This window comes from Pristiophorus japonicus, chromosome 2 (assembly GCF_044704955.1).
Source record: "Pristiophorus japonicus isolate sPriJap1 chromosome 2, sPriJap1.hap1, whole genome shotgun sequence".
Lineage (NCBI taxonomy): Eukaryota > Metazoa > Chordata > Chondrichthyes > Pristiophoridae > Pristiophorus > Pristiophorus japonicus.
Genome location: NC_091978.1, coordinates 365,514,694 through 365,538,192, shown reverse-complemented (window position 1 = coordinate 365,538,192; position 23,499 = coordinate 365,514,694). Strand labels below are relative to the sequence as shown.

Sequence of the window (23,499 nt, the reverse complement as noted above, 5' to 3'; positions counted from 1 at the left end):
CTCCGTGTCAATGCAGAGAAGGGAACCATTGCATGATAATCGTGTCTCGAACACATTTTGCTACCCGTGCAATGAGACAACAGAAGGAAGAACGGAGGTAAAGAGCTCGGAACAGAACCATTGCGGATAACGGGGTAGGGGAAGGCCATCTGAGCAAGAGATGGTCAAGTGCTGACGCCACAGACAGTCTCCACCATTGCCGAAAGGTCGGATTTATTTGTAAAATAGGAAGAGCAGAGCAATTTAGTTTTAACTTTAAGTTTTTGTTGATTTAAAAACATGGCTCAATCATGGATTACCGGTTGACTGCAAGAGAACTTGCAAAGTAAATTCCCTGCAAACCACACTGGATGCCTTGAATGGGTGGAGAAATACCTGACTAATGGTCAGAGCACTGTTGGGGGTCACTCTTTAGGCCACCAGTGCAGGAGCAGGTTTCAAAGCCCCTTGCTCTCGAGACTATTCCCCCATTCCCCCACTCCCCCGCGTTAGCACCTTCCACCAGCCAACACAGCTCCAGAACTGGGGCTCAGTGTCTCGGGCATTGCCAGCGTCAACGTTTCCCCCGGCCGCTGTGCCTCAAGAACACATACGCACACAACGAAGAAACCTTTGTGTTGCTGAATGAAAGCTAAAAAGACCTGCAGAATTACCGTGTATGCAGCGGTCTCCTTTTAAGACGAAGAGAGGGGAGTTGAAGTCAGCGTTGGAAGAGATGGAAAAGCAGAAAAACAGTGCCCGAAGGTAGGGATAGAAAATGAACAGAAATGAACAATTCTCCATATAAACCACGGCCGAGAGTACAATACAAGACTGTGACACAAACAGATTGGTTAAGTCATCGGAAACAAGGTGATTAAGCCCCAAGTTTATAAAGCCTCATCTAAACTTCAAGTACATCACTAACAAGTACATAATTTCTGTGACCTCGGGTGTCAAGCCGTGGCTCAGTAGTGGCACTCAAAAGATTTTATTTTGATGCCGTTAAGGGCAAGCTAGTTAAATACATGAGGGCGAATGGAACGGAAGGATATGCTGATCGGGCGAGAGGAAGCTCGTGTGGAGCACAAACAGTTGGCATGGACTAGTTGATTTCTATTCCAACGCACTCCTGACTGGCCTCCCACATTCTACCCTACGTAAACTAGAGGTGATCCAAATCTCGGCTGTCCGTGTCCTAACTCGCACCGCTCGCCCATCACCCCTGTGCTCGCTGACCTACATTGGCTCCTGGTTAAGCAACGCTTCGATTTCAAAATTCTCATCCTGGTTTACAAATCCCTCCAGGGCCCTCGCCCCTCCCTATCTCTGTAATCTCCCCCAGCCCCACAACCCCTCCGAGATGTCTGCGCCCCTCTAATTCTTGAGTATCCCTGATTATAAATCGCTCAACCATTGGTGGCCGTGCCTTCTGTTGCCTGGGCCCCAAGCTCTTGAACTCCCTCCCTAAACCTCTCCGCCTCTCTTTCCTCCTTCAAGACGCTCCTTAAAACCTACCTCTTTGACCAAGCTTCCTGCGCTAATTTCTCATGTGGCTTGGTGTCAAATTTTTGTTGTCTCATTATACTCCTGTGAAGCATCTTGGGATGTTTCACTGTTAATGGCACTATATAAATACAAGTTGTTGTTGTTGATTCTCTGCTGGAAATTCTATGTCATTTGATGAATACGTGCACATATTTAAAAATGAAAAACCCATATCTGAGTTTTCTCGTTCATGCTTGGCCATTATATCATTCCGATGATCTGACAGCTGACTGACTATATAACCCGCTGCTTTGCAGCAGGTGACGGGAAATATTTTCCCTCAGGATGACTTAATTTGTGAAGAAGTTCCTAAAACTCAAGTCATATTTTGCTCGTATTTAGAATGGACGCTCGACGTGGCTGGAAAAAAAAAAATCAAGCTTACTCGAGCTCACTTGCCTGTGGTAGGATGATCTTATTGCAGCTACGTCAACTCATAAGAACATAAGAATTCGGAGCCAGGAGCCGGCCATTCGGCCCCTCGAGCCTGCTCCGCCATTCAATAAGATCATGGCTGATCTTCGACCTCAACTCCACTTTCCCGCCCGATCCCCATATCCCTCGATTCCCTTAGAGTCCAAAAATTTAGCGATCTCAGCCTTGAATATACTCAACGATTCAGCATCCACAGCCCTCTGGGGCAGAGAATTCTAAAGATTTACAACCCTGTGAGTGAAGAAATTCTTCCTCATCTTCGTCCTAAATGGCCGACCCCTTATCCTGAGACTGTGCCCCCTGGTTCTAAATTCTATAAGCCAGGGAGAAACAACCTCTCAACGTCTACCCGGTCAATCCTTCTCAGAATCTTTGTATAACTTCGTACATAGACTTTAGAAGTGGGGGGGGGGGGGAGGAGGGGGGGGGGAGAAATCTATTTCTTTTTAAAATAAACATGCCAAAAAAATATTTAAATTGGACATTAAACAAGGATGAGGGAAAACTACACTCTAAACAAGAACGTTCTTCTAACCTCTCTTAGCGACCATTTTAAATTGGGTTTTGTCATGAGATTGGCTTAAGCATCTGGGGATCATCCATTTCAGGAACAGGAGGAGGCCATTCAGCTCCTCGAGCCTGTTCTGCCATTCAATTGGATCATGTCTGACCTGTATCTTAACTCCACCCACCCACCTTTACATATCCCTCCATACCTCGGCCTAACAAAAACCTCTCAATCTCAGTTTTGACATTTTCAATTGACCCTCCCCCTCCCCCCTCAAACATCAACAGCTTTTTGGGTGCCGAGTTTTGCAGATTTTCACTATCCTTTGTGTGTAGAAAGGCTTCCTGACATCACCCACTGAGCAGCTGAGCTCTAATTTTAAGGTTACTGCCCCCTGTTTGACTGTGTTGCTGCTCCTCAGAGCTAAAACCATCGGTAGTTTTCAGCCAGGTTGCTCTGGTCATAGCGTGCAGTAAATGTAATCCTTGTCCCATTGAGTTAAAGTTGACATTCTTGCACAGGATGTTACAGATTCATTGACAATCAAAGAGAGAGACACAAACAGTTAGTGTCAATGTACTTACTCTGCAACAAAGGTGGGACCACTGCCAGACATAGTTAAGGCAAAGGGGGAGGTGGGGGGGGGGCATGAGATACAGAAGGGTCGGTGGTCATTCGTGGAAAACAAGCGATGGAATGAAGATAGGGGGAAAAAGAAAAACACATAAAAAATGTGAATAAGCGAGCAAATCAAATATTCTCGTCATGCAAAAATGCTTGGAAAGGGGGAATGCAGAAAGCTTGGAAAGGAGGAATGCAGAGGGCTTGGAAAGGAGGAACGCAGAGGGCTTGGAATCTGACTGGTTGAATCCGTCACTTCAGCCCTGAGTAACTCCAACTACAGGGAAGGGAAGGACATTGGTCAAGTCAGAGATATTTTGGGAGGTAACTGTAATTTGGTGCATGGCTGGCCAAACATGAAACATGCAGTACCCCTTGAGAATCTCGGCCCTGTAGAAGGTGTATGCTCCTGTGTGGTTGGTATGACAAATGCCGTAACTGTAACACTGATTGCAAGTTAGTTGATGGAACCAAACAAAAAAACAAAGGGGCAATGGTAAATGATTAAATGCTTGGATTGGAGAAGGGTTGAAAGTGGTGTACCCCTGGGCTCAGTGAGGTGTCCCATCTTTATTCTATGTATATTGATGACTTGGAAATTGAGAGCACAATGTCAAAATGTAATGGTTTGGAAAATAACGCGGAGCAACGTTAAAGGCTTTAGGAGGACACGAGAGGTTAGCTGAATGGGCAGACAGGCGGCAGATGCAATGGAAGGTGAGACATTGTGGGACAAAAACCAAGGAGCGAAACTACATACTCAATGGAAAGGGGTGCAGGTAACCAAAACTGAGGGTTCAAATACACAATTCCCCAAAGAGAGAGTGTGCAGGTCACATAAAATCAGAAAACAACCCAGTATCAAATTAGGCTGCAAGAGATTTTTAAAATTATAATGAGTTTTTGATAGATATAGAGGTAACAGTCTTCCCCTATTCACTCTGGGAAGTCAGTGATAAGGGCTCTTCAATTTAATATGGTCGCTAAGAGAGGTTAGAAGAACGTTCTTTATGCAGGGATTGTGGGACAATGGAATGCGTGTCACTGGGAGTCGCTAAGGAAGAGACCATTGCATCTTTTAAGGGAAAAGTAGACAAATATTTGAAACAGAGGAAAGTACAGGCTGAAGGGGAGAAAGCAGGGCAGTGGGATTATTCTGACAAAGAGTCAGCACAGTGACGATGGGCTGAATAGCCTCTTTCTGTGCTGTAAACTTCGATGGTTTCACTCGCATGGAGGACTTTTTTTGCGGGGGGGGGGGGGGGGGGTGGGCGCAGAACTGGGCCAGGCCAGATCTTCTGCCTGCCCCATAAATGCTCACCCCAACCCATACCTTGGCATCAGAGGCATTAATGTATAGGTGGGCGCCTGCAACATATACATTGTCCACCAGACTGGGGCAGGAGGGGACCCACCCAACAGATTTCAAACGACTCAATTATTTTAATTTTTCCAACTTTTAGCCAATTTCACAAAAACTTAATGTCTGACGAGCAGAAAAAGGGGCGGAGGTCTAGCAGAGGTTTCCACTACAATCAGAAACCGAACTCACAGGGCACAGCCACGGGGAATTCCAACACTCAAGCCTCACTTAAAGAGGAAACAAAATTTTAAAAAGAGTTGCGATGGGGAGATGTGGGAGCAGAGGGGAGGCGTGGTGAGATAAGAGCTGATAAAATGAGGAGCGCGAGGCGACCACGAGGAGAGCGAGGCGACCACGAGGAGAGCGAGGCGACCACGAGGAGAGCGAGGCGACCACGAGGAGAGCGAGGCGACCACGAGGAGCGCGAGGCGACCACGAGGAGAGCGAGGCGACCACGAGGAGAGCGAGGCGACATGAGGAGAGCGAGGCGACATGAGGAGAGCGAGGCGACCATGAGGAGCGCGAGGCGACCATGAGGAGCGCGAGGCGACCACGAGGAGAGCGAGGCGACATGAGGAGAGCGAGGCGACATGAGGAGAGCGAGGCGACCACGAGGAGAGCGAGGCGACCACGAGGAGCGCGAGGCGACCACGAGGAGAGCGAGGCGACCACGAGGAGAGCGAGGCGACCACGAGGAGAGCGAGGCGACCACGAGGAGCGCGAGGCGACCACGAGGAGAGCGAGGCGACCACGAGGAGAGCGAGGCGACCACGAGGAGCGCGAGGCGACCACGAGGAGAGCGAGGCGACCACGAGGAGAGCGAGGCGACCACGAGGAGAGCGAGGCGACCACGAGGAGAGCGAGGCGACCACGAGGAGAGCGAGGCGACCACGAGGAGAGCGAGGCGACCACGAGGAGATGAAAGGAGGTCAGTGGGACATCTAAGGCATGGATTTCCAATGAAAGCAACACATCCAGACTGCAGATTTCCAAATTCCAGAGTAAGGACACATGACTGTACTTACAAAGAGATGCTACTTGCTTTCTGAATGTAATGTAAGCTGCACCTTCACCAGGGGGAGTGGGGGGTAAAATGGTGGGTTTAAGCCAGTTATCCAGAAGCTGCAGCTAAAACAATGGTAAAACCATGAATCTGAAGCAAACACAGCTGGAAGGGGACAAGAGGGCTGCAATAATCTGACGAGAGTAGATAAGATTACCATTTCGGGTAGAGATTCTCGGTGAGAAACAAAACCACAAGCAGGGACCATTTCGCCCACCCCCCGAGGGAGTGGCCTGCCTTTTCTCTGTACAGATACTGATGAACCTGCCATGTAATCCCAGCTTTTTCCACCCTCTCTTTACCGCCTGACTACTTTAGTTAACTAGCAATGTTATCAGCAGTTCACAACACAACTCGTCTCCTGCTTTGATAGTTTTCAGAGGAATCTGGGTTGGGCGTTGGTAGATTGGACGTCCTTTTAACTGTGTCCCCTGCTACCGGGAGAACAAGAGACAAGGATGGGAATGGAACAGCAGAACACATTCTCAAGAGCAAGTCAAAGGGATTAAAGTACAACAAATGCAATAACCAAGGTCTACGTTCAGACAGCTTCGTAAATTCCACAAGTTGCCTTTGGCATCCATTTTATGGTTAACTTGACAAACTGTTGACTGCACAATTAAGTTTTCAAATGCGTGTTAGTTTTTATTCAGGGCCCACAGAGCAAATGCAGAAGAGGCATATGGTCCGCTTAAGATCACCACCCAAAACGGATGCCTGGGAAACAAAGATTAATTTCCCTTGGTTTGAGGAGGACATAAGCTTAATCTCCGAGGTCACACAAACTCTTGAGAAAACGATACAAAAAAAAAAGGGACTTCTAGAAACTTTTTTTTCCTCTGTTGCCCCATTTCGTTCTAATTTCTGGGACAAATTCTATGAAAGTGTTCAAAATGTTATACTTTTCATAAAATACTGTGCGTTTCATTAACTTTCCACGTGTACAGCTGTCGTGTATGTAATGTATGCACCTGGTGAGGATGCTCATAGGTTTGTAGAGCTGTTGCATTGTGAGTGGCTTAGCCAGTCACATGATGTTCACGAGACTCAATAAAACACCAGCCAGTTGGGTCTAGGTCATCCACGATGAGGTATGCAGTTGTGAGCCTGGTGGATGAACTGGTAATGTGTAGTGTGATTGTTAAACCGTTGTTAATAAACCAACTAGTTCTTAATAGCAATGTGTTGCTTTTAATTTTTAACCAAGAACCCATGAAGCAAATACATTACAGTGTACTTTGCACTTATCTAATAATGATTTACTCAAGTTATTTTTTTTTAAATATAAAAGAGCTTGGTTTCAAAAACTTTGAGGCAACTCTTTGGCCCCCAAAAGTTTATCGGGCGATTTCTTTTTAATGTATAAAAATTGGAGTCTAATGAGTAGGGCATTAATCCAAAGCCTCCAACTGTCTTGCAGGAAAGATCAGATTTAAGCAAACTCAGCTCTTCTACAAATGATGAATCTTCACCTTATTATGCACCACACGCATTTGCCTGTCAGCGAAGCACAAATAAAACTGCAGGCAAGTTCTGACAGAACGCACATATCACTGGGCAGTGACGTCGCCCTGTCACACTCGATGCATTTCCAACTTGCCCACTGCACAGAGAGACACGCCATAAGAGAGAGAGAGCGAGACAGACAGAGAGAGAGAGACAGAGAGAGAGAAAGAGAGAAAGAGACAGAGTTGGAAAGAACACTGTGTATGGAGTCACTCCTTGCATGCAAATTATTGACAAATCATGAGTCACCAGGCAGCAGTAATGTGAACACTAACTTGGCCAGCATCTGTCCCTAAAAAGAAAAGAGATCACGTTTCATCAGTAAATACATGTTTCTATCGACTATTCCGTCAATCCAAGCCTCGAAATGGAAGTGTGTGTTGGGTGGGTGACGAACACTTCTTGCGGGACCAGTGGAACTTAACCGGTCCAAGAAAAAAGATTCACTCTGGAATACAAGGTGAAATTTTCCTTTGAGCTGGCTCGAGGTTTGGATCAACATCATCTCCCTAACCCAGCAAGCAGCAAACACAGCTTTGTGCAAGGGTGGCCTTGTTACAGGGACAGATAAAAGTGCAATCAAAATTAGATCAATTCCCCCCATAAAATCAAATCAAAAGATACTCTTTTTTTTATACAAAGTTCATGCGCCAAGTAGATTTACAACATGTCACACAAACAAAGGTGTTTTTTTTTTTAAAAACCTATTCACGTAAGGAATAGGAGCAGGAGTAGGCCATTCAGCCCTTCGAGCCTACTCCGCCATTCTTAAAAGATCACCACTGAATAACTATACACGACCATATTGCATTGGAGAGGGTACAGAGGAGATTTACGAGGACGTTGCCTGGACTGGAGAATTTTAGCAATGAGGAAAGATTGGATAGGCTGGGGTTGTTTTCCTTGGAACAGAGGAGGCTGAGGGGAGACCTGATTGAGGTGTATAAAATTATGAGGGGCCTAGATAGAGTGGATAGGAAGGACCTATTATCCTTAGCAGAGAGGTCAACAACCAGAGAGCCATAGATTTAAAGTAATTGGTAGGAGGTTTAGAGGGGATTTGAGGGAAAATTTCTTCACCCAGAGGGTGGTGGGGGTCTGGAACTCACTGCCTGGAAGGGTGTTAGAGGCAGAAACCCTCAGCACATTTAAAAAGTACTTGGGATGTGCACTTGAAGTGCCGTAACCTACAGGGCTACGGACCGAGAGCTGGAAAGTGGGATTAGGCCGGATAGCTCTTGGTCGGCCAGCACGGACACAATGGGCCGAAAGAGCCTCCTTCCATGCTGTAAATTTCTATCATTCTACAGGGGTGAAACTGCAATCGTGTATTTACGGTGCGTTAGCGAGAGCGCACAGAGGAAATCTTTTCCGGCCTGGGAAATGTCCATTTCTGCACCGTGTACGATGCTCATCTCGCAACCAATGTTCCCTCTGAAGGTGCGTGAGCGTTGGGACCAATCGGGAGCTCCAGCACAGGGTGCACACAAGAATGTAAGAAATAGGAGCAGGAGTAGGCCAAACGGTCCCTCGAGCCTGCTCCGTCGTTCAATAAGATCATGGCTGATCTGATAATGGAGTCAGCTCCACTTCCCTGCCCTCTCCCCATAACCCCTTATCGTTGAAGAAACTGTCTATTCCTGTCTTAAATTTATTCAATGTCCCAGCTTCAACAACTCTCTGAGGCAGCGAATTCCACAGATTTACAACCTTTTCAGATTAGAAATTTCTACTCGTCTCTGTTTTAAATGGGCGGCCCCTTATTCTAGGATCATGCCCTCTAGTTCTAGTCTCCCCCATCAGTGGAAACATCCTCTCTGCATCCACCTTGTCAAGCCCCCTCATAATCTTATACGTTTCGATAAGATCACCTCTCATTCGTCTGAATTCCAATGAGAAGAGGCCCAACCTACTCAACCTTTCCTCATAAGTCAACCCCATCATCCCCAGAATCAACCTAGTGAACCTTCTCTGAACTGCCTCCAAAGTAAGTATATCCTTTCGTAAATATGGAAACCAAAACTGCACGCAGTATTCCAGGTGTGGCCTCACCAATACCTTATATAGCTGTAGCAAGACTCCCCTGATTTTATACTCCATCCCTTTGCAATAAAGGCCAAGATACCATTGGCCTTTCTGATCACTTGCTGTACGAGCATACTATCATTTTGTGTTCCATGCACAAGTACCCCCAGGTCCCGCTGTACTGTGGCACTTTGCAATCTTTTTCCATTTAAATAATAACTTGCTCTTTGATTTTTTTTCTGCCAAACTGCATGGCCTCACACTTTCCAACATTATACTCCATCTGCCAAATTTTTGTCCACTCACTTAGCCTGTCTAGGTCCTTTTGAAGATTTTTTTGTGTCCTCTTCACACATTGCTTTTCCTCCCATCTTTGTATCATCAGCAAACTTGGCTACGTTACACTCGGTCCCTTCTTTCAAGCTGTTAATATAGATTGTAAATAGTTGGGGTGCCAGCACTGATCCCTGCGGCACCACACTAGTTACTGGTTGCCAACCAGAGAATGAACCATTTATCCCGACTCTCTGTTAGTTAGCCAATCCTCTATCCATGCTAATATATTACCCCCAACCCAGTGAACTTTTATCTTGTGCAGTAACCTTTTATGTGACACCTTGTCAAATGCCTTCTGGAAGTCCAAATACACCACATCCACTGGTTCCCCTTTATCCACCCTGTTCAGTACATCCACAAAGAACTCCAGCAAATTTGTCAAACATGACTTCCCCTTCATAAATCCATGCTGACTCTGCCTGACCGAATTTTGCTTTTCCAAATGTCCTGCTACTGCATCTTTAATAATGGACTCCAACATTTTCCCAACCACAGATGTTAGGCCAACTGGTCTATAGTTTCCTGCTTTTTGTCTGCCTTCTTTTTTTTTTTTTAAATAGGGGCATTACATTTGCAATTTTCCAATCTGCTGGGACCTCCCCAGAATCCAGGGAATTTTGGTAAATTACAACCAATTCATCCACAATCCCTGTCGCTACTTCTCTTAAGACCCTAGGATGCAAACTATCAGATTTTTTATCTGTCTTTAGTCCCATTATCTTACTGAGTACTACCTCCTTAGTTATTGTGATTGTGTTAAGTTCCTCACCCCCTATAGCCCCTTGACTATTCACTGTCAGAATATTGTTCGTGTTCTCTACCATAAAGACTGATATAAAATATTTGTTCGGAGTTTCTGCCATCTCCATGTTCCCCATTACTAATTCCCCGGTCTCGTCCTCTGAGGGACCAACATTTACTTCAGTCACTCTTTCCCTTTTTATATAACATAGAAACATAGAAAATAGCTGCAGGAGTAGGCCATTCGGCCCTTTGAGCCTGCACCACCATTCAATATCATAGCTGATCATTCACCTCAGTACCCCTTTCCTGCTTTCTCTCCATACCCTTTGATCCCTTTAGCCGTAATGGCCATATCGAACTCCCTCTTGAATATAACCAATGAACTGGCATCAACAACTCTCCGCGGTAGGGAATTCCACAGGTTAACAACTCTGAAGAAGTTTCTCCTCATCTCAGTCCTAAATGGCCTACCCCTTATCCTTAGACTGTGTCGCCTGGTTCTGGACTTCCCCAACATCGGGAACATGCTTCCTGCAGCTAACCTGTCCAGTCCCGTCAGAATTTTATATGTTTCTATGAGATCCCCTCTCATCCTTCTGAACTCCAGTGAATACAAGCCCAGTTGATCCAGTCTCTCCTCATATGTCAGTCCTGCCATCCCGGGAATCAGTCTGGTGAACCTTCGCTGCACTCCCTCAATAGCAAGAACGTCCTTCCTCAGAATAGGAGATCAAAACTGAACACAATATTCCAGGTGAGGCCTCAACAAGGCCCTGTACAACTGTAGTAAGGCCTCCCTGCTCCTATACTCAAATCCCCTAGCTATGAAGGTCAACATACCATTTGCCTTCTTTACCGCCTGCTGTACCTGCATGTCAACTTTCATGACTGATGTATCATGACACCCAGGTCTCGTTGCACCTCCTCTTTTCCAAATCTGCCGCCATTCAGATAATAGTCTGCCTTCGTGTTTTTGCCCCCAAAGTGGATAACCTCACATTTAACCACATTATACTACATCTGCCATGTGTTTGCCCATTCACCTAACCTGCCCAAGTCACCCTGCAGCCTCTTAGCATCCGCCTCACAGCCACCCAGCTTAGTGTCATCTGCAAACTTGGAGATATTACACTCAATTCCTTCATCTAAATCATTAATGTATATTGTAAATAGCTGGAGTCCCAGCACTGAGCCCTGCGGCACCCCACTAGTCACTTCCTGCCATTCTGAAAAGGACCCGTTTATTCTGACTCTGCTTCCTGTCTGCCAACCAGTTCTCTATCCACGTCAGTACATTATCCCCAATATCATGTGCTTTAATTTTGCACACCAATCTCTTGTGTGGGACCTTGTCAAAAGTCCAAATATACCACATCCACTGGTTCTCCCTTGTCCACTCTACTCCTTACATCCTCAAAAAATTCCAGAAGATTTGTCAAGCATGATTTCCCTTTCATAAATCCATGCTGACTTGGACAGATCCTGTCACTGCTCTCCAAATGCGCTGCTATTTCATCTTTAATAACTGATTCCAACATTTTCCCCATTACTGATGTCAGGCTAACCGTTCTATAATTACCCGTTTTCTCTCTCCCTCCTTTTTAAAAAAGTGGTGTTACATTAGCTACCCTCCAGTCCATAGGAACTGATCCAGAGTCGATAGACTGTTGGAAAATAATCACCAATGCATCCACTATTTCAAGGGCCACTTCCTTAAGTACTCTGGGATGCAGACCATCAGGCCCCGGGGATTTATCGGCCTTCAATCCCATCAATTTCCCCAACAAAATTTCCCGCCTAATAAGGATTTCCTTCAGTTCCTCCTTCTCACTGGACCCTCGGTCTCCTAGTATTTCCGGAAGGTTATTTGTGTCTTCCTTCGTGAAGACAGAACCAAAGTATTTGTTCAATTGATCTGCCATTTCGTTGCTCCCCATTATAAATTCACATGACTGCAAGGGACCTACATTTGTCTTCATTAATCTTTTTCTCTTCACACATCTATAGAAGCTTTTGCAGTCAGTTTTTATGTCCCCGGCAAGCTTCCTCTCATACTCTATTTCCCCCCTCTTAATTAAACCCTTTGTCCTCCTCTGCTGAATTCTAAATTTCTCCCAGTCCTCAGGTTTGCTGCTTTTTCTGGCCAATTTATATGCCTCTTCTTTGGATTTAACACTATCCTTAATTAGCCACAGTTGAGCCACCTTCCCCATTTTATTTTTACTCTAGACAGGGATGTACAATTGTTGAAGTTCATCCATGTGATCTTTAACTGTTTGCCATTGCCCATCCACCGTCAACCCTTTAAGTATCATTTGCCAGTCTATTCTAGCTAATTCACGTCTCATACCATCAAAATTACCTTTCCTTAAGTTCAGGAACATATTCTCTGAATTAACACTGTCACTCTCCATCTTAATAAAGAACTCTAACATATTATGGTCACTCTTCCCCAAGGGGCCTCGCACAACAAGATTGCTAATTAGTCCTTTCTCATTACACATCACCCAGTCTTGGATGGCTAACCCTCTAGTTGGTTCCTTGACATATTGGTCTCGAAAACCATCCCTAATACACGCCAGAAAATCCTCCTCCACCGTATTGCTATCAGTTTGTTTAGCCCAATCTATATGTAGATTAAAGTCGCCCATGATAACTGCTGGACCTTTATTGCACGCATCCCTAATTTCTTGTTTGATGCTGTCCCCAACCTCACTACGACTGTTTGGTGGTCTGTACACAACTCCCTATAGAAACTCTTGCTATCTGTTTTTATATTTTGTGCTAGTTTACTTTCATAGTCTATCTTCCCTTTCTTAATCATTTTCTGTCATCCTTTGCTGGCTTTTAAAAGCTTCCCAGTCTTCTGTCCTCCCATTAGTTTTGGCCACTTTGTATGCCCTTGTTTTTAATTGGATACCATCCTTTATTTCTTTAGTTATACCCTTTCCTCCTCACTGGAATATATTTTTGTTGAGAGTTGTGAAATATCTCCTTAAATGTACACCACTCTTCATCAACTGTCCTACACTTTAATCTATTTTCCCAGTCCACTTTACCCAACTCTGCCCTCATACCTTTATAGTCTCCTTTATTTAAACTTGGTACGCTGGTTAGAGATACAACTTTCTCACCCTCCATCTGGATTTGAAATTCAATCATGCTATGATCACTCATTCCGAGGGCATCCTTTACTAGGAGATTGTTTATTAATCCTGTCTCGTTACACAGGACCAGATCTAAGATAGTCTGCCCCCTGGTTGGTTCTGTTACGTAATGTTCAAGGAACCCGTCCCTTACGCACACTATGAACTCCGCTTCAAGGCTACCCTGACCAATTTGATTTGTCCAATCAATATGGAGGTTAAAATCACCTATGATTATTGCTGTTCCCTTTTTACAAGCCCCCCACTATTTCCTGGTTTATGCTCCGACCAACAGAGTTGCTACTGTAAGGGAGCCTACAGACTACGCCCACCAGTGACTTTTTCCCCTTATTGTTCCTTATCTCCACCCAAACTGTTTCAACACCCTCATCATTTCTTACTATTGCAGTGATTCCATCCTTTATCAATGGAGCTACAAATCTTGGTGCATGCGCAGCAAATTAAAAAAAGGAAGAAAAAGAAATTCGAGTGAACATTGCTCACAACTGATAAGGCACTCGGGGCGAGAAATTCAATCAAATAGCGCCAGAGTTAGCACCCGAGAGGGGCGTTAGCGGGCCGCAAACCATTTACCGGCTGTGCGCCGCGCTGTCAGCGCCTCCCGAGACCTTGAGTGCAGGTGTAGCGGTGGCGCCCACAGTTAGCGGTGGCGCCCACAGTTGGTGACGTCAACGGGCGCGCGACGCCCCCGTTAGCGCCCCGGACACCAAATGCAGTGGGTTCGCCTGCCTTACCGTCGGGCGCTAATGGCGGCAGGGAAAGCGGGCGCTCACAGCTGTCGGAGAAGCTCCCGGGGGCGCTAATTAAAGGGACGAGCAGCCGGGCCTTTGTCGGGTTAATAATCAGAGATGTGATTGCATTTTATTTCCATTGGTGTCACTTCCTTTGCTGTTGAACACTCTGCCCAATCTTCAAATTGGCTCCTTTGCATTTTTTCCCCTCCGTGTTCAGGTGCTCCAGCTAACCTCCCCTTCAGGCGCTAGGATGCCGGTATAACAGCGCCAGAACTTCGTTAGCGCTCCTGTGATTCAAGTTTAGCACCCGAAGGGAGGTGTGGCATGTTTCCCTTAGCACTCCGCTCCACTCTTGGGGCGGCAAATATCAGTATCGTGGTTGGAGGCGGTAAACATAGCCCGCCGCTAAGTTAGCGAATAGGCGGTATCACCGCCCCAAACCAGGCTTTAACGAATTTTTAGCCCTTGCACACTTCCCAGTGTAAATTAACAGCTAACCTCAGCTCACTCTGAACTCAGGGGAGGTTTATTCATATAAAGCCATTCATTTAGTTTGTCTGCATTTAGTTTAGATCCTGAAGACATGCCAAGAACTTACAGCCACGTTAGCAGGTACAGCGTATGCAGATAGAATTTCCCGAGTCGGACTATATATAGGGATCAAGGCAGTTACTCCAGCACTAACGTTTCATCAGCAACAAGTTTGCCCTTTGCTAAGCAGATTTTTTGACTGCACGACACAAACATCTGAAAACAAGATGTGAAACTCTTCAGAAAATGCTTCCCCCCGCTCCCCCCGCCCCCGGAAATTTTCACTGTGGGGCAGTTTTAGAAAAAACAAAATTACTCGATTCCCAGCATTCACCTGAAGAACCGGAGGTAAAGAGAAACTGTTCCGTTTGTTTTAACAAAAATAGCGTGTGTTTAAAGCGATCTTCAAAAAGAAAATGATGTTTTGAGAGCTCCCTGGCCCAACGATCGATCCAAGTTTGCTTCAGGGGGTCAATGCATGGCACGCCTGGCACAAGTGGACGTGTTCAACAAACCCGACATGGTGGGGGAAGAGTTATATAACTTCCAGCTAGTTAAGGGCACGACTCACTTTGACCCACAGGCTTTGCGTGTCACCACAGGAAGGCGAGTGAACAAGTCAGAAATTATTACAATCTTGCAGCACGGGAGGAGGCCATTGGGCCCATAATACCAGTGCTGGCTCTTTGAAAGAGCTGTCCGATTTAGGGCCCAGTCCCCGACCGCCACCCCCCCTCCCCCCCCGTCCCCTGCTCCTCCTTGCAGCCCTGCCAATTTTTCCTTTTCAAGTAATTCCCAAATGATAGGCTAACTTCAAAAACGGAAAACTCATGTATGCATGAAAAAGAAAACGACTGTTATACGCATCAGGCGTAATGAAATCCAGACAAATTCCGGGGCCTATTCAGATGGGATAACGTGCGAGATACAAATGTTTCAACGCTTGGCTAGCTGAAATAAATCAATACTTTCAACATATTGCTGCAATATGTTACGATAAACATTTAAAAAGAGAGAAAAAAAAAATCACCCCTGCTTTTGTGACAGCCAGAGACCAAATTAGCAAGACTGTTTGAGGCATCTCATGTCCCATCGCAGCGGTAACCAGATCAGCTGGCCAACCCTTGGAATGTGAATAGAACTCGCCTTGGCAGGCCACCCCAGACCAACGTGCGTCTGCTGCTGCCTGCGTCCCGGCCCGTTCCAGAAGGTTCGTCGCAAGGCCACCTACCCATTCTGCTGCTTGGCGTCACTCTGCCCCTCTCTCTGTCCTCTCCTCTGGCCCTCCGCCACCTCGTGGACATTGTCGGAGGAGTAGAGGTTTATGGGCGTGTTGTACACCTTGGGCTGCCATGGGACATTAACGGACGGGGTTACGGACGGCTTCGCGGCGGTTACCGGCGGCGGGCGTCCGTTGGCGCCGACATGCACGTGCGGCAGAGATGCAGCGGGCACCGACGGGGGAGCGGCGGCGGAGTTATGGAGGGCAGGTGCCAGTGGTGGAGGCGGAGTGAGGGGTGATGAAGCAGGGGCAAAGAGTGCAGGCTGGGGCGATGCGGAGGTAGGTGTGACCTTCGGAGACGCGGAAGCTCCAAAAGGCCGAGCGGTCTTATTGTAGGCCGAGCTGGATGCAGACGGGATCTTTGGAGCCATGGGCGCAATGGATGCAACAGGCACAGTATGCGTTACCTCCTTGGACTCATCCTGAGCAAGGGGGGAAAAAACACAAGTTACACACACACACACACAACACATGCAGACAAAAAAATAAACTCATGCTTCATGTCGCCCTTTGGAAGTGTTCCTGGAAAGTCCATGTGCAGGTCTTTAAAAAAAAAAACTCCTGGTTGTAACCATCGCGATGCTTTGCCGTCTCAGCAACCTAGAAGAATTTGGCTCGAAATTGAAAAGTTGCCCGTAGATTTTTTTTTCTGCTAGCGAACCACTTAGAAAAAAAAAGAGGTCAACAGAGCGGAGAAATTAATAGAGCGGCCTCCCCAATTTTTGCTTCTGTATACCTGCAGATTAACCTCCTTCACAGGTTGGTCCAACTGGTATCTCACAAAGAGTGGTGGGAATTTGGAACTCTCGTCCTCCAAAAAGCTGTTACGGTTGGGAGTGGGGGTGAGGTGGGGGGCAGAGGGAGGCAATTGAAAATTACAAAACAGGAGATTGATGTTGGTTGGACAAGGGTATTAAGGGTTAGGGAACCAAGGCGGATAGATGGGGTTAAGAGACAGATCCGCCATGAGCTAATTGAATGGTCAAACAGGCTTCAGGGGCCGAATACATAGGAACAGCAGGAGGCCATTCTGCCCCTCGAGCCTGTTCCGCCAATGAATGAGATCATGGTCGGTCTGCCACCTAACTCCATATACCCGCCTTTGGCCCATATCCCTCAATGCCTTTGGTTAACAGAAAGCCATCAATCTCCAATTTAAAATTAACTGATCCAGCATCAATTGCCGTTTGTGGAAGAGAGTTCCAAACTTTGACCACCCTTTGTGTGTAGTGTTTTCTAATTTCACTCCTGAGAGGCCTGGCTCTAATTTTTAGACTGTGCCCCCTAGTCCTAGTATCTCCAACCAGCAGAAATAGCTTCTCTCTATCTACCCTATCTGTTCCCCTTAATGTCTTGAATGGCCCACTCCTGCCCCTATCGAAAGAGGAGAGAATGCCGCATTTATTGAGGTTAATGGAATATCTTTACTGCTGCTGGAAATATAGTTCAAGCGATTCTCCCCTCCCCTGCACATTAGATACAGGCCATTAAAAATATATAGGTTACTTACTGCACTGCACCCTCAGTACGAGGCTTTGACCACAGCAAAATGGGTAATGGGCACTCTGATTTTATGAATTATTTAATTAGTAAAAAGAAAGCCACGAATTAATCTTTCACAATCTCAGGACATCACAAAGTACTTTACATCCAATTAAGTTTGCTCTTACTGCAGCACCTGTTCTGGATTCAGGAGCCTAGTTAGGTTAAAGGCCTTCATAAGAACATAAGAAATAGGAGCAGGAGTTGGCCACTTAGCCCCTCGAGCCTGCTCCGCCATTCAATAAGGCTGATCTGATCCTGGCCTCAATTCCACTTCCCCGCCCGCTCCCCATAACCCTTCACTCCATCATCATTCAAAAATCAATCTCCACCTTGAATATATTCAATGACCCAGCCTCCACAGGTCTCTTGGGCAGAGAATTCCAAAGATTCACGACCCTCAGAGAAGAAATTCCTCCTCATCTCCGTCTTAAATGGGTGACCCTTTATTCTGAAACTATGCCCCCCTCCAGTTCTAGATTGCCCCACGAGGGGAAACACCCTCTCTGCATCGACCTTGTCCAGCCCCCCTCAAAATCTTATACGTTTCAATAAGATCACCTCTCATTCTTCTAAACTCTAACTTTAGTTGTCAATGGTTCAACCAGATTGAAACACTTTGTCTGAAGTGGAATGTAGAATATTGGCCATAACTAGCAACACACGAATCAACGACCTGCATAGACTTTTCACGGAACACACAAAAGACCACAGTCGCCCGACCGAAACACATGTCATTCCTGCGGCAATGCATGCCAGACAGTTAACCGCAGCAATCAGTTTGCACTTTCGGAGTGGGATCCAGTACTGGTGCCACATTGGCACGGCACATCTAATCTTTAACATGTTACAAATGAGACCTTACTGATGGCAGCGAGATAAATGACCTTTAAATGCCTGCAGAAACAATAATTCACACCGCACAGGGTCAAACCTGTTGAGACTCACAGGCAGAAGTTCAGAAAGAGTAAAGGTTACGTTGCGAGTGTTGGGATGGGGGAAGGGGAGGGAGAAGGCAGGTGGAGATTTTTTTTGGAAAATCTGGATAGATCACTGAATTCTCATAGCAACCAATTAAAATCAACTACACATAGGAGAAAAGACTTGCATTTATATAGCGCCTTTCATGACCTCAGGATGTCCCAAAGCACTTTACAGTCAAGGAAGTGTAGGCCTGCACCATTGTGATGTAGGAAACGTGGCAATTTGCGCACAGCAAGCTCCCAAATTCATCAACGTGATAATGGCTCAGATAATCTGTTTTTAGTGGTGTTGGTTGAGGAATAAATATTGGCCGGGACACCGATGATAACTCCCCTGCTCTTCTTTGAATTGGTGCCATGGAATCTTTTACGTCCACCTCAGAGAGCAGACGGGGCCTCAGTTTAACGTCTCATCCGAAAGACGGCACCTCCAACAGTGCAGCACTCCCTCAGCACTGCACTGGAGTGTCACCCTGGGTTAAGTGTCTGGAGTGGGATTTGACCCCAAAACCTTTGCACTCAAGAGGGGAAGAGTGCTGCCCACTGAGCCACAGCGAATATATTAGGCACAGGTTGTCTAAAATGCTGCATCTCTTGAATGCTGCAGGGAGCCAGTGTTTGGTCCAAGCCCAGAGCCACTCCCAAACACGCACAGCAGTCCCATACTTGCCCAGTTGTAGTTTCTCAACGTACTGAGCCCTGCTAAAGACCAACAACAACTTGTATTTATATAGCGCCTTTAACAAAGTGAAATGTTCCAAGGCGCTTCACAGGAGTATTACGAGACAAGAAATTTGACACCGATCCGCATAAGGAGAAATTAGGGCAGGTGACCAAAAGCTTGGTCAAAGAGGTAGGTTTTAAGGAGCGTCTTGGAGGAAAGAGAGGTAGAGAGGCGCAGAGGTTTAGGGTGGGAGTTCTAGAGCTTGGGGCCCAGGCAACAGAAGGCACGGCCACCAGTGATTGAGTGATTATAATCAGGGATGCTCCAGAGGGCAGAATTAGAGAAGTGCAGACATTTTGTCAGGGGGGTTGGGGAGCTGGAGGAGATTACAGAGATAGGGAGGGACGAGGCCATGGAGGGATTTGAAAATAAGGATGAGAATTTTGAAATCGAGTCGTTGCTTAACCGGGAGCCAATGTAGGTCAGCGAGCACAGGGATGATGGGTTAGCGGGACTTGGTGCGAGTTATACCATACTAAGTATACCAGGCACGAGGTCCATATAAGTAAAAAAACAAATTTGATCAAATTTTCCAGCAATAGCTTGTTTGGTTAAAAAAAAAACAATCTTAGAATAAGGGGCTACCCATTAAAAACTGAGATGAGGCGGAATTTCTTCTCTCAGAGGGTTGTAAATCTGTGGAATTCGCTGCCTCAGAGAGCTGTGGAAGCTGGGACATTGAATAAATTTAAGACAGAGATAGACAGTTTCTTAACTGATAAGGGAATAAAGGGGTTATGGGGAGCGGGCAGTGAAGTGGAGCTGAGTCCATGATCGGATCAGCCATGATCGTATTAAATAGTGGAGCAGGCTCGAGCCGCTGAATGGCCTCCTCTTGTTCTGATGTTTCCATTTTACAGAAAGCGGTTGGTTTATATTGTGGATTGTAAAATGTATTTTTTTGTCGTACAATATTTAAAATATATACTGGAGGAGTAGCTTTAAACCAAAATAAAAACAGAAAACGGCGGAAATCTCAGCGGGTCAGGCAGCATCTGTGGAGAGAGAAACAGAGTTAACGTTTCGGGTCGATGACCCTTCGTCAGAACTGGCGAATGTTCAAAATGGTCAGATTCTAAAGGGGGAGGCGAGGAAAGAACAAAAGGGAAGGTCTGTGGTTGGGTGGAAGGCAGGCGAGATTAGAGACACAAACGGGATAATGGGCCGACTTGAGATGGTAATGGCACAAGTTAAGAAACAAAAGATGAGTCTAGATAGGGTGTGAATGGTGGAATAATCACCAGCTGCCGCGGGAAGCAAAGAGAGAGAAAAAAAATACATAAGATCGGCGGAGGGTTTAAAAAAAAAGAGGGGAAAGGAAGCTTTAAAACCAAACCTCAGTTTGCAATCATGGCTGCTGGCTTTCCATCAACAACGATCAAAATATCACGCTGTGACTCGTAGACTCGCTGGAGCTTACCGAGATACACATGATCTGTAAAAATCCTGAGAGAGAGAGAGAAGCGGGCCATTGCCCCAAGGTCTAGGGGAAGAAAATCAAACTTGGGCTTTTTTTTTTTAAAAACCAAAACCACCTACAACTGCTTTCCAGTAAACTTTACACAAACCCCTGGTAGTTGTTTTTTTTTTTAAATATAGAAATTTGGAAGCAGCTTGCTGCAGACTTATTGGCTTAACTCCCCACATCAATTGGGAAACAAGCCTACTGTCAGAATAAATTTGCCCAGAGCAGCGCTGTGCAGAATTTTCTCATTACAGTCCAATTTTCCAGATACGGATCACTTAATATTCTGTACAATCTGCGTTGCACAATGAAACATCGACCAGCCGCATAGTGGTTCGGCAATTTATACATACAAGGTCATCAATCAAGACTGTTTCCAGGGCTCTGGACTCTCTCTCTCTCTCTCTCTCTCTCTCTCTCTTAAAAGCAGGATGCAGAGCAGGGCAGTGAGCAGGCGATTTGTTGCCGAGACACCCGTACTTTCACACCCTCAGTGCCGTGGCTCAGTGGGTCGCGCTCGCGTCTCTGGGTCAGGAGGCTGTGGGTTCAAGTCCCACTCCAGTCTTAAATCCAGGCCGACATTCCGAGTGCAGTGCTGAGGGAGCGCCGCACTGTCGGAGGGGCCGGCGCCGTCTTTCGGGCGGAATGTTAAACCAGAGGCCCCCCCCCCGCCCCCGTCTGCACTCTCGGGTGGACATAAAAGATCCCACGGCACTATTTCGGTGGAGATCTTCCCCCGGTGCCCTGGCCAATATTTATCGCTCATTACTTTATTAAAAAAAAAACAGATTATCTGGTCAGTATTCACGTTGCTGTTTGTGGGAGCTTGCTGTGCACAAATCGGCTGCCGCGTTTCCTACGTTACAACGGTGACTACACTCCAAAAAGTACTTCATCGGCTGCAAAATGCTTCGGGGCGTCTGCTGGGTGTGAAAGGTGCTATATAAATCAAGTCTGTCTTGCTTGGGTCTTGTCCTAAATTTGACTTCTGTGGGCAACAAAAAGAGGCCTACGCACGGTTTTCCCACGCAGCGAGGGAGCTCCTCTCGATTGGCAGCAGGACAGACTGCGCATCGGCCAGGATCTCCATGTGCCTTCCCCATGGATTAGCCACAGTCGAAGCGCTGGGCGGCTTTTGATGGTGCAGTCCTCATCGCTTATCGCAGGCGCATTCGTACGAACGGCATTTTCCATTCATGCGCGAGGGCCGGTGAAATGTATACAGAATCCCCACCCCCCCACGGCTAAGAGCACCTCTTGCTCCGACGACAGAGTACAAGAGCAGTTACATTTAACCCGCAATCTCAGGACGTCCAAAAGCGCTTTACAGCCAATGTAGTACTTTTGAAGTGTTGGAGGGCATAGCCAATCCTAGTGCCAGAGTGAAGAAAGGAAAGACTTGCATTTATATAGCGCCTTCCACGACCACCGGACGTCTCAAAGCGCTTTGCAGCCAATGAAGTACTTTTTGATCCCTGTTGTAATGTGGGAAACGAGTCAGCCAATTTGCGCACAGCAAGCTCCCACAAACAGCAACATGATAATGACAGGATAACCTGCTTTTAATGATGCTGATTAAGGGATAAATATTGTCCCCAGGACACCGGGGATAATGCCCCCTGCTTTTCGAAATAGTGACACGGGATCTTTTAACGTCCACCTGAGACACCAGACAGGGCCTTAAGTTTAACGTCTCATCCGAAAGACTGCATCTCCGACAGTGCGGCACTCTCTCAGCACTGCACTGGGAGCGTCAGCCTGGATTTATGTGCTCAAGTCTCTGGGGTGGGACTTGAACCCACAACCTTCTGACTCAAGAGATGAGAGTGCTACCCACTGAGCCACGGCTGACACACTCAGACACAAAAAGGAGATCGGAATGTTGGCCTCTCTCTCAAGGGGGCCAGAGTGCAAAAGTGATGCTTCAGTTGTGCTGTGCCTTGGTCAGATCCCATTGGGAGCACAGCATACACAGTTCTGGGCACCACATCTCATGAAAGATTTATTGGCTTTGGAATGGGTGCAGCACAGGTTCACCAGAATGATACCAGGGCTAAAGGGGTTACATTTAGAAGGTGGGAATAGGTAGAGGGGGGAATCTCAGGCCCATTCACCCATCACCCCTGATCTCACTGACCTGCATTGGCTCACGGTTAAACAACACCTCCATTTTAAACATTCTCATTTTTATTTTGAAATCGCTCCATGGCCTCGCCCATCCCTAGCTCTCTAATCTCATCCAGTCCCACAAGCTTCCGAGATATCTGCGCTCCTCTAATTCTGGCCTCTTGAATATCCCCAATTTTAATTGTTCAACCATTGGTGGCCGTATCTTCAGCTGCCTGGGCCCCAAGCTCTGGAACTGCTCCCTAAACCTCTCCACCCGTCTTTCCTCCTTTAAACATAGAAACATAGAAAATAGGTGCAGGAGTAGGCCATTCGGCCCTTCAAGCCTGCACCGCCATTCAATGAGTTCATGGCTGAACATGCAACCTCAGTACCCCATTCCTGCTTTCTCGCCATACCCCTTGATCCCCCTAGTAGTAAGGACTACATCCAACTCCTTTTTGAATATATAAGATGCTCCTTAAAGCCGACCTCTTCGACCAAGCTTTTGGTCATCTGCCGTAATTTCTTCTTGCATGGCTCAATGTCAAATTTATTTGTTTTGTCTTATAACACTGCTGCGAAGTGCCTTGGGATGTTTCACTGTGTTAAAGGCGCTATATAAATACAAGTTGTTGTTGTTGTTGAAAATAAAATAGGGTTTCACTTGGGTAGACATAGAGAAACTATTTTCGCTGGTGAGGGAATCCAGAACAAGTGAGCACAGTCTTAAAATTGGAGCCAGGCCATTTAAGAGTGAAGTCAGGAAGTTGGGTTGTGGAGATGTTGGAACTTTCTCCCACAAAATGCTGGGGGTCAATTGGAATGATCAGGATT

The 23,499-nt window shown here is 46.5% G+C and overlaps 1 protein-coding gene across 12 annotated transcripts in view; it reads right to left on the bottom strand.

Annotated features, from left to right (window-relative positions):
* The window catches only part of LOC139250361 (PDZ and LIM domain protein 5-like), a 301,980-nt gene that overhangs the window by 92,004 nt on the left and 186,477 nt on the right, over positions 1-23,499 (bottom strand). For 7 of the 12 annotated variants that reach the window (XM_070872813.1, XM_070872816.1, XM_070872817.1 and 4 more), the window contains exons 5-6: positions 15,792-16,264; positions 654-671 (exon numbers count right to left, since the gene is read on the bottom strand). In XM_070872813.1, coding sequence (XP_070728914.1) covers positions 654-671; positions 15,792-16,264 — 491 coding nt within the window. Of the gene's footprint in view, positions 1-653; positions 672-7,298; positions 7,316-15,791; positions 16,265-23,499 lie in introns of all 12 variants that reach the window. The other 5 variants (XM_070872815.1, XM_070872853.1, XM_070872826.1 and 2 more) reach the window with 4 other exon arrangements.